The sequence below is a fragment of the Oncorhynchus mykiss genome, chromosome 8 (genome assembly GCF_013265735.2).
Source record: "Oncorhynchus mykiss isolate Arlee chromosome 8, USDA_OmykA_1.1, whole genome shotgun sequence".
Taxonomy (NCBI): Eukaryota; Metazoa; Chordata; class Actinopteri; order Salmoniformes; family Salmonidae; genus Oncorhynchus; species Oncorhynchus mykiss.
Genome location: NC_048572.1, coordinates 87,916,663 through 87,928,751, shown reverse-complemented (window position 1 = coordinate 87,928,751; position 12,089 = coordinate 87,916,663). Strand labels below are relative to the sequence as shown.

General features: G+C 40.9%; 1 protein-coding gene across 1 annotated transcript in view; it reads left to right on the top strand.

Annotated features, from left to right (window-relative positions):
• LOC110530873 (twisted gastrulation protein homolog 1-A-like) overlaps positions 1 to 12,089 on the top strand; it is a 42,780-nt gene that overhangs the window by 5,254 nt on the left and 25,437 nt on the right. Inside the window, exon 2 of the mRNA XM_036986655.1 lies at positions 221 to 444. Coding sequence (XP_036842550.1) covers positions 304 to 444 — 141 coding nt within the window. The 5' untranslated portion in view covers positions 221 to 303. The remainder of the gene's footprint in view (positions 1 to 220; positions 445 to 12,089) is intronic.

Below are 12,089 nucleotides of genomic sequence, written 5' to 3'. Positions count from 1 at the left end.
ATGTCTATATACCTGTCTGTCTGGTATATGTCTATAGACCCCCCTGTCTGTCTGGTATATGTCTATAGACCTGTCTGTCTGTCTGGTATATGTCTATAGACCTCCCTGTCTGTCTGGTATATGTCTATAGACCTGCTTGTGTTTATTGATTTAAACACACACACCTCCACACGCATCCCACCTCCCAGCACTGACACCATTTTTTCTTACGTTGACCCATGTGGACAGACAGTGTGTTGCTGTGTGTGTGGAGACAACCGGACCACCAGGTGTGTGTGTCCAGCCTACTAGCTGACTGTCAGGATGAGGCCTGGTCAGCTGTATGTTCTGGTTCCAGCCTCCGCTGCCCTCCTCCTCCTCCTCATCGTCCTATCAGAACCGTCTCAGACCAGCGCCTGCAACAAGGCGCTCTGCGCCTCGGATGTCAGCAAGTGTCTCATACAGGTAAAGTGTTTCCTTGTCCTTGTCCATGTCCTTGTCCTTGTCCTTGTCCCTGTCCTTGTCCTTGTGTGTGTGTGTGTGTGCAGGGGCGGACTGGGACAAAAACTCTGCCCCGGCATTTTAGCCACACCAACCAACATCCCAAGCTGTCTTTAAGATGTCTGCATGTCTTTAAGATGTCTACATGTCTTTAAGATGTCTACATGTCTTTAAGATGTCTACATGGCTTTAATATGTCCACATGTCTTTAATATGTCTACATGTCTTTAAGATGTCTACATGTCTTTAAGATGTCTGCATGTCTTTAAGATGTCTACATGTCTTTAAGATGTCTACATGTCTTTAAGATGTCTACATGTCTACATGTCTTTAAGATGTCTACATGTCTTTAAGATGTCTACATGTCTTTAAGATGTCTACATGTCTTTAAGATGTCTGCATGTCTTTAAGATGTCTGCATGTCTACATGTCTTTAAGATGTCTGCATGTCTACATGTCTTTAAGATGTCTACATGTCTTTAAGATGTCTACATGTCTTTAAGATGTCTACATGTCTTTAAGATGTCTACATGTCTGCATGTCTTTAAGATGTAGACATCTTAAAGACATGTAGACATCTTAAAGACATGTAGACATGTAGACATCTTAAAGACATGTAGACATCTTAAAGACATGTAGACATCTTAAAGACATGTAGACATGTCTACATGTCTACATGTCTTTAAGATGTCTACATGTCTTTAAGATGTCTACATGTCTACATGTCTTTAAGATGTCTACATGTCTTTAAGATGTCTACATGGCTTTAATATGTCCACATGTCTTTAATATGTCTACATGTCTTTAAGATGTCTACATGTCTTTAAGATGTCTGCATGTCTTTAAGATGTCTACATGTCTTTAAGATGTCTACATGTCTTTAAGATGTCTACATGTCTTTAAGATGTCTACATGTCTTTAAGATGTCTGCATGTCTTTAAGATATCTACATGTCTTTAAGATGTCTACATGTCTGCATGTCTTTAAGATGTCTGCATGTCTACATGTCTACATGTCTTTAAGATGTCTACATGTCTTTAAGATGTCTACATGTCTTTAAGATGTCTACATGTCTTTAAGATGTCTACATGTCTTTAAGATGTCTTCATGTCTACATGTCTTTAAGATGTCTACATGTCTACATGTCTGCATGTCTTTAAGATGTCTGCATGTCTTTAAGATGTCTGCATGTCTTTAAGATGTCTGCATGTCTTTAAGATGTCTACATGTCTTTAAGATGTCTTCATGTCTACATGTCTTTAATATGTCTACATGTCTACATGTCTTTAAGATGTCTACATGTCTTTAAGATGTCTACATGTCTTTAAGATGTCTACATGTCTTTAAGATGTCTTCATGTCTACATGTCTTTAAGATGTCTACATGTCTACATGTCTGCATGTCTTTAAGATGTCTGCATGTCTTTAAGATGTCTGCATGTCTTTAAGATGTCTGCATGTCTTTAAGATGTAGACATCATGAAGATTATTGTCATATGAAGTATTCCCCTCTACCCTAGTGTTAAGTACTACTACATATGAAGTATTCCCCTCTAACCTAGTGATAAGTACTACTACATATGAAGTATTCCCCTCTAACCTAGTGATAAGTACTACTACATATGAAGTATTCCCCTCTACCCTAGTGATAAGTACTACTACATATGAAGTATTCCCCTCTACCCTAGTGATAAGTACTACTACATATGAAGTATTCCCCTCTACCCTAGTGATAAGTACTACTACATATGAAGTATTCCCCTCTACCCTAGTGATAAGTACTACTACATATGAAGTATTCCCCTCTACCCTAGTGATAAGTACTACTACATATTAAGTATTCCCCTCTACCCTAGTGATAAGTACTACTACATATGAAGTATTCCCCTCTACCCTAGTGATAAGTACTACTACATATGAAGTATTCCCCTCTACCCTAGTGATAAGTACTACTACATATGAAGTATTCCCCTCTACCCTAGTGATAAGTACTACTACATATTAAGTATTCCCCTCTACCCTAGTATTAAGTACTACTACATATGAAGCATTCCCCTCTACCCTAGTGTTAAGTACTACTACATATGAAGTATTCCCCTCTACCCTAGTGATAAGTACTACTACATATTAAGTATTCCCCTCTACCCTAGTGATAAGTACTACTACATATGAAGTATTCCCCTCTAACCTAGTGATAAGTACTACTACATATGAAGTATTCCCCTCTAACCTAGTGATAAGTACTACTACATATGAAGTATTCCCCTCTAACCTAGTGATAAGTACTACTACATATGAAGTATTCCCCTCTAACCTAGTGTTAAGTACTACTACATATGAAGTATTCCCCTCTAACCTAGTGATAAGTACTACTACATATGAAGTATTCCCCTCTACCCTAGTGATAAGTACTACTACATATGAAGTATTTAGTGAATTACTCCCTCATAGAGTGCATTCGGAAAGTATTCAGACCCCTTGACTTTTTCCACATTTTGTTACGTTACAGCCTTATTCTAAAATGAATTAAATATTTTTTTCTCATTAATCTACACACAGTACCCCCTTAATGACATTACAATACCCCCTTAATGACATCACAATACCCCCTTAATGACATCACAATACCCCCTTAATGACATCACAATACCCCCTTAATAATGGCAAAGTGAAACCTTTGATATGAGGCTCGAAATTGATCTTGTTTCTATTGATCAACCTTGAGATGTTTCTACAACTTGTATTTATTTTATTTAACCAGGCAAGTCAGTTAAGAACAAATCCTTATTTACAATGACGGCCTACTCTGGCCAAACCCTAACCGGGACGACGCTGGGCCAATTGTGTGCCGCCCTATGCGACTCCCAATCACGTCCGGTTGTGATACAGCCTGGAATCGAACCAGGATCTGTAGTGACGCCTCTAGCACTGAGATGCAGTGCCTTAGACCGCTGCGCTACTCAGGAGCCCAAATTGGTGTCCAACTGTGGTAAATTCAATTGATTGAGAATGATTTGGAAAGGCACACAGCTGTCTATATAAAGGTCCACAAGTTGACGGTGCATGTCAGAGAAAAAACCAAGCCATGAGGTCGAAGGAATTGTCCGTAGAGCTTCGAGACAGGATTTTGTCGAGGCACAGATCTGGGGAAGGGTACAAAAACATGTCTGCAGCGTTGAAGGTCCCCAAGAACATAGTGGCCCCCATCATTCTTAAATGGAAGAAGTTTGGAATCACCAAGACTCTTTCTAGAGCTGGCCGCCTGGCTAAACTGAGCAATCGGGGGAGAAGGGCCTTGGTCAGGGAGCTGATAAGAACCTGATGGTCACTCTGATAGAGCTCCAGAGGCCCTCTGTGGAGATGGGAGAACCTTCCAGAAGGACAACCATCACTGCAGCACTCCACCAATTAGGCCTTTATGGTAGAGTGGCTGCTTGGAGTTTTCCAAAAGTCACCTAAAGACTCTCAGACCATGAGAAACAAGATTCTCTGGTGTGATGAAATCAAGCGTCACGTCTGGAGGAAACCGGACACCGTCCCTACGGTGAAGCATGGTGGAGGCATCATCATGCTGTGCTGATGTTTTTCAGGAGCAGGGACTGGGAGACTAGTCAGGATTGAGGGAGAGTTGAACAGAGCAAAGAACAGAGAGATTGTTGGTGAAAAACTGCTCCAGAGCCCTCAGGACCTCAGACTGGGGCGAAGGTACACCTTCCAACAGGACAACAACCCTAAGCACACAGCCAATACATTGCAGGAGTGGCTTCAGGACAAGTGTCTGAATGTCCTTGAGTGGCCCAGCCAGAGCCCGGACTTGAACCCAATCAAATATCTCTAGAGAGACCTGAAAATAGCTGTGCAGCGATGCTCCCCATCCAACCTGAGGGGCTTGAGAGGATCTGCAGAGAAGAATGGGAGTAACTCCCCAAATACAGGTCCCCAAGCTTGTAGTGTCATACCCAAGAAGACTGGAGGCTGTAATCACTGCCAAAGGTGCTTCAACAAAGTACTGAGTAAAGGGTCTGAATACTTATGTACATGTGATATTTAAGTTTCAGATTTTTAATACATTTGCTAAAATTAAAAATAAATAAACAGTTTTTGCTTTGTCATTATGGGGTATCGTGTGTAGATTGAGGGAGGGGGAGGGGGGGGGGGGACAATTTAATCAATTTTAGAAAAAAGCTGTAACGTAACAAAATGTTTAAAAAGTCAAGGGGTCTGAATACTTTACAAATGCACTGTTTGTTAACGTTGCCAAAGCAAGTGGAAAAAAAAAATAAACAAATGTGAAATGAACAATAAAATATTAACAGGAAACATTACAGTTCCTAAAGGAATAGAGGCATTTCAAATGTCATATTATTTCTATATACGGTGTTGTAACGATGTACAAATAGTTAAAGTACAAATGGGGGAAAATAAATAAACATAAATATGGGTTGTATTTACAATGGTGTTTGTTCTTCACTGGTTGCCCTTGTGGCCCTTGTGGCAACAGATCTTGCAGCTGTGATGGCACACTGTGGAATTTCACCTAATAGATTTCTGAATTGGATTTGTTTTCAAATTCCTTTTTGGGGTCTGTGTAATCTGAGGGAAATATGTGTCTCTAACAATATTAGATGAGTCCATTATGCATGATGATGTATGATGTAAGATAGTCTAGCGTTAGCTAGCTACATTTTCAGATATTATTTTTGACAGAAAGTGGTTTCATTTCAAGCTAAAGTGTACTGTTAGCTAGCTAGCTATATGTCTTAAGCTAAAGTGTACTGTTAGCTAGCTAGCTATATGTCTTAAGCTAAAGTGTACTGTTAGCTAGCTAGCTATATGTCTTAAACTAAAGTGTACTGTTAGCTAGCTAGCTATATGTCTTAAGCTAAAGTGTACTGTTAGCTAGCTAGCTATATGTCTTAAGCTAAAGTGTACTGTTAGCTAGCTAGCTATATGTCTTAAGCTAAAGTGTACTGTTAGCTAGCTAGCTATATGTCTTAAGCTAAAGTGTACTGTTAGCTAGCTAGCTATATGTCTTAAGCTAAAGTGTACTGTTAGCTAGCTAATGTTAGCTGGCTGGCTCCCGAGCTGATGTTATTGTTTGTTTCCTAGAGCCGTGTGCTGTTCTAGTTAGAGTCTAATATTAGCTAGCTAACATTGAACCTGGATGGTTAGCGCCCAGCATATTCATGCAGGGTAGTAACGGCATGATTTGGCACTATGATCAATGTTGTTTAAATAGCTAAAGTTAGCTGGCTGGTTCATTAGCTAACGTTATGTGACGTGTGTGATCTTACACCTTATTTACCTAGCTAGGTTCATTGTTTACCTAGCTAGGTTCATTGTTTACCTAGCTAGGTTCATTGTTTACCTAGCTAGGTTCATTGTTTACTTAGCTAGGTTCATTGTTTACTTAGCTAGGTTCATTGTTTACTTAGCTAGGTTCATTGTTTACCTAGCTAGGTTCATTGTTTACTTAGCTAGGTTCATTGTTTACTTAGCTAGGTTCATTGTTTACTTAGCTAGGTTCATTGTTTACCTAGCTAGGTTCATTGTTTACTTAGCTAGGTTCATTGTTTACTTAGCTAGGTTCATTGTTTACTTAGCTAGGTTCATTGTTTACTTAGCTAGGTTCATTGTTTACCTAGCTAGGTTCATTGTTTACCTAGCTAGGTTCATTGTTTACTTAGCTAGATTCATTGTTTACTTAGCTAGATTCATTGTTTTCTTAGCTAGATTCATTGTTTACCTAGCTAGATTCATTGTTTACCTAGCTAGGTTCATTGTTTACCTAGCTAGGTTCATTGTTTACCTAGCTAGGTTCATTGTTTACTTAGCTAGATTCATTGTTTACTTAGCTAGATTCATTGTTTTCTTAGCTAGGTTCATTGTTTACCTAGCTAGCTAGCTACATGTCTTAAGCTAAAGTGTACAACACCTTTTGAATATGGCCGGTGTCAGTAAACATCGGCAAAGAAGCATAATGAAATTGTTGCCAGCAGAGCTGGATGTAGACAAAGAAGAGCTCATCACTAGATACCAAAACATTCAAAGGCCATTTTCTCAAAACTGAGCTTACAAGCTTATCAACTTTCAAAGCAGAATTACTTTCCCATTGTTCCTCAACTGTAGTGTATAATATACCCTTTTCTAGCTCTGAGTCTCTACTTTTATCCTATGTAAAAAATATAAAAAAAACACAATTTCAAATGGCTACATAAGACCGAATCCAGGTGGTGAGTCTAAAATGGTCATACATTTGGCAGGAGGTTAGGAAGTGCAGCTCAGTTTCCACCTCATTTTGTGGGCAGTGAGCACATAGCCTGTATTCTCTTGAGAAGCAGGTCTGCCTACGGCGGCCTTTTTAAATAGCAAGGCTATGCTCACTGATTCTGTACATAGAAACCTACCTAGGTTTCTAGAAAATAACTAGCTATATAATTGGTAGCTATATTGGTTACTAGTCCAACGATCTATTTTACAGTTTAAGAAGAGACTCAGCAACTGTTATCTTCATCTTTCCTCTTCAATGGCTTCACATGGTTACTGGACGTACAAGCATTGGTTTTCCCACTGATTGCAGGGATTTTCATTATGAGAGGCAACACCTTCATTATACAAGGTCTTTCTGTAGCCTGTCTAGCTAGTAATAGTACTAGAATAAATAGTGTTTTAGTCATTACACATTGAGACTTACTGTATTTTATCAGAGAACAGTGCTTTAGTTGTTGAGTTACTGTATTTCATCAGAGAACAGGGCTTTAGTCATTACACGTTGAGACTTACTGTATTTTATCAGAGAATAGGGCTTTAGTCATTACACGTTGAGACTTACTGTATTTTATCAGAGAACAGGGCTTTACACGTTGAGACTTACTGTATTTTATCAGAGAACAGGGCTTTACACGTTGAGACTTACTGTATTTTATCAGAGAACAGGGCTTTACACATTGAGACTTGCTGTATTTCATCAGAGAACATGGCTTTAGTCGTTGAGACTTACTGTATTTCATCAGAGAACAGTGCTTTAGTCGTTGAGACTTACTGTATTTCATCAGAGAACAGGGCTTTAGTCGTTGAGACTTACTGTATTTCATCAGAGAACAGTGCTTTAGTCGTTGAGACTTACTGTATTTCATCAGACATAATCAGTTTTCCTCCCTGTTGGATCCATGTGTTTTTACTGGACATTCAGTCGTAACAAACACTCACATGATGAGATCAGTGTGAGAGTCCCGGAGGTGGAGAGAGCAGCAGTGTGTGAGAGTCCCGGAGGTGGAGAGAGCAGCACTGTGAGAGTCCCGGAGGTGGAGAGAGCAGCACTGTGAGAGTCCCGGAGGTGGAGAGAGCAGCAGTGTGTGAGAGTCCCGGAGGTGGAGAGAGCAGCAGTGTGTGAGAGTCCCGGAGGTGGAGAGAGCAGCAGTGTGTGAGAGTCCCGGAGGTGGAGAGAGCAGCAGTGTGTGAGAGTCCCGGAGGTGGAGAGAGCAGCACTGTGTGAGAGTCCCGGAGGTGGAGAGAGCAGCAGTGTGTGAGAGTCCCGGAGGTGGAGAGAGCAGCAGTGTGTGTGTGTGTAGGCGGAGGTGGAGAGAGCAGCAGTGTGTGAGAGTCCCGGAGGTGGAGAGTGTGTGTGTGTGTGTGTGTTTGTTTGTGTGTGTAAACCGCAGTGTGTTAACGCTGTACAATGTCACACTGTTGAGTCAGAGATAGACCTCTGTGGCTTTTCTCTGTTTATACTTAGCAGGAGAGATGGTTTCTCCTCCTAGGACAGGACACAAAGAGAGAGAGAGAGAGAGAAACAAGAGAGATGGTTTATTCTCCGAGGACAGGACACAAAGGGAGAGAGAGAGAGAAACAGGAGAGATGGTTTCTCCTCCGAGGACAGGACACAAAGGGAGAGAGAGAAACACATAGAGAGAAAGAAAATGGAGGGAGAGAAAAGGTTTCACTGTAATAGTGAAGGTGTAAACTTGTCAGGAGAAAACCTAAACAGGATATTTGACCTCTCAGCTTCCCTATCAAATCAAGCAGACAACCTAAGAAAATTAACATCAATGACAAATGGTTTGATGAAGAATGCAAAAAACCGAAGAAAGAAATTGAGAATCCTGTCCAACCAAAAACATAGACCCAGAGAGTCTACGCCTTCATTATAGTGAATCACTAAAACAATACAGAAATACACTACGGAAAAAGAAGGAGCAGCACGTCAGAAATCAGCTCAATGTAATTGAAGAATCCATAGACTCTAACCACTTCTGGGAAAATTGGAAAACACTAAACAAACAACAACACGAAGAATGATCTATCCAAAATGGAGATGGGTATGGGTAAACCACTTCTCCAATCTTTTTGTCCCTATAACAAAGAACAAACAGCAAAACATATACATGATCAAATACAAATCTTGGAATCAATTATTAAAGACTACCAGAACCCACTGGATTCTCCAATTACCTTGAATGAACTACAGGACAAAATGCAAACCCTCCAACCCAAAAGGCCTGTGGTGTTGATGGTATCCTAAATGAAATGATCAAATATACAGACAACAAATTCCAATTGGCTATACTTCAACTCTTTAACATCATCCTCAGCTCTGGCATTTTCCCCAATATTTAGAACCAAGGACTGATCACCCCAATCCGAGTTTTCTTGGGTATGACGCTACAAGCTTGGCACACCTGTTTTTGGGGGAGTTTCTCCCATTCTTCTCTGCAGATCCTCTCAAGCTCTGTCAGGTTGGATGGGGAGCGTTGCTGCACAGCTATTTTCAGGTCTCTCCAGAGATTTTCAATCAGGTTCATGTCTGGGCTCTGGCTGGGCCACTCAAGGACATTCAGAGACTTGTCCCGAAGCCACTCCTTCGTTGTCTTGGCTGTGTGCTTAGGGTCGTTGTCCTGTTGGAAGGTGAACCTTCACCCTGTCTGAGGTCCTGAGTGCTCTGGAGCAGGTTTTCAAGGATCTCTCTGTACTCCATTCATCTTTCCCTCGATCCTGACTAGTCTCCCAGTCCCTGCCGCTGAAAAACATCCCCACAGCATGATGCTGCCACCACCATGCTTCACGGTAGGGATGGTGCCAGGTTTCCTCTAGACGCGACGCTTGGAATTCAGGCCAAAGAGTTCAATCTTGGTTTCATCAGACCAGAGAATGTTGTTTCTCATAATCTGAGAGTTTGCCTGCGTTATTTGGTGTTTTACGTTGTACACGGAGGATATTTTGCAGAATTCTGCATGCGGAGTCTCAATTTGTTTTTTGGCCCATTTTGTGAATTCTTGGTCAGTGAGCGTACTTCAGACCTCACAACCATGAGGGTCAATGGGTTCTATAACTGATTCAATAATATTTTGCCAGATCCTAATTGGTATCAAATTGTATGTTAAGGCCCTTCTTGCCTTGTCTCTCAGATCGTTCACAGCTTTGTGGAAGATACCTGTGGCGCTGATGTGTAGGCCGAGGTATGTGTCGTTTTTTGTGTGCTCTTGGGCAACGGTGTCTAGATGGAATTTGTATTCGGGCAACTGGACCTTTTTTGGAACACATTTTCATTTTTATCTTTATCTTTTATCTTTTTTTATCTGAGATTTACTGTCCGAGGTCTGACAGAATCTGTGTAGAATATCTAGGTGCTGCTGTAGGCTCTTCTTGGTTGGGGACAGAAGCACCTCACTCTTTCTCTCCATCTCACTCACTCACTCACTCACTCACTCACTCACTCACTCACTCACTCGCGCTCTCTCTCTCTCTCTCGCTCTCTCTTTCTCTCTCCCTCTCCCTCTCTCTCTCGCTCTCTCTTTCCCTCTCCCTCCCTCTCTTTCTCTCTCCCCCTCTCTTTCTCTCTCCCTCTCCCTCCCTCTCTCTCTCTCTCTCTTTCTCTCTTTCTCTCTCCATCGCCCTCACTCTCTCTCTTTCTCTTTCTCTCTCTCCCTCTCTCTCCCCTCCTTCACGGCTTTGACCTTGACTTTGTGGAATGCGCTCTCTGTTCTGTTGTGTGTCAGGAGAAGGCAGGGAGTGAGAGGGAGAGACAGAGTGAGAAAGAGAGGAGGTAATAATACAGTGAGAAACACCATGCCAGTCCAACTCCCCGTCGACCAAACGACTCCGTCTCCCCTCTCCGTACCCTACCATTGGGGCTTTAGTGTGCTGCCAAAATGTGTTTTCACTTTGTTGAAAGAATGTGAATGTCTCTTTAGGTTTTGTTTCAATTGCTGCCTTTTGATTGTTGGTGCATTCCAAGACTTTAAAAAGACTGAACTAACTCATACAGTGAACTTTCTTCAGGTTCACAATCGAGTTTGGTTTCATGTAGATAAATACAGTTGCTTGTGTGTTCTGAACTTCGTACATGTCCGAACATGTACATACATACAGTATCACGTGTTTATGTTCCCTTCCTGACCAGAAATGAAGCTTCCATGTCCATGTCCTACTGTGGCAACATTCTTCTGATATACAGAAAAAAGTATGTTGAGTTTTACTATTCACAAGAAGCAGTGCCTGATGTGAACCATGCCTCGAACAAAAGAGATCTCAGAAGACCTAAGATTAAGAAAGGGTTACAAAATTATCTCTGTCATTATGAGGTATTGTGTGTAGATTGCTGATTTTAAATCAAATATTTTATTAAATTTTAGAATAAGGCTGTAATGTAAGAAAGTGTGGAAAAAGTGAAGTCCTACATAACCAGTCCTACATAACCTACATAACCAGTCCTACATAACCAGTCATACATAACCTACATAACCAGTCCTACATAACCAGTCATACATAACCTACATAACCAGTCCTACATAACCAGTCATACATAACCTACATAACCAGTACTACATAACCTAAATAACCAGTTCTACATAACCAGTACTACATAACCAGTCCTAAATAACCAGTCCTAAATAACCAGCCCTACATAACCAGTCATACATAACCTACATAACCAGTCCTACATAACCTACATACCCAGTCCTACATAACCATTCCTACATAATCTACATAACCAGTCCTACATAACCAGTCACACATAACCTACATAACCAGTCCTACATAACCAGTCATACATAACCTACATAACCAGTCCTACATAACCAGTCATACATAACCTACGTAACCAGTCCTACATAACCTACATACCCAGTCCTACATAACCATTCCTACATAATCTACATAACCAGTCCTACATAACCAGTCCTACATAACCTACATAACCATTCCTACATAACCAGTCCTACATAACCAGTCATACATAACCTACATAACCAGTCCTACATAACCTACATACCCAGTCCTACATAACCAGTCCTACACAACCAGTCCTACATAACCTACATAACCAGTCCTACATAACCTACATAACCAGTCCTACATAACCTAAACAACCAGTCCTACATAACCTACATAACCAGTCCTACATAACCTACATAACCAGTCCTACATAACCAGGCCTACATAACCAGTCATACATAACCAGTCATACATAACCTACATAACCAGTACTACATAACCTAAATAACCAGTCCTACATAACCAGTACTACATAACCAGTCCCTAAATAACCAGTCCTAAATAACCAGCCCTACATAACCAGTCATACATAACCTACATAACCAGTCCTACATA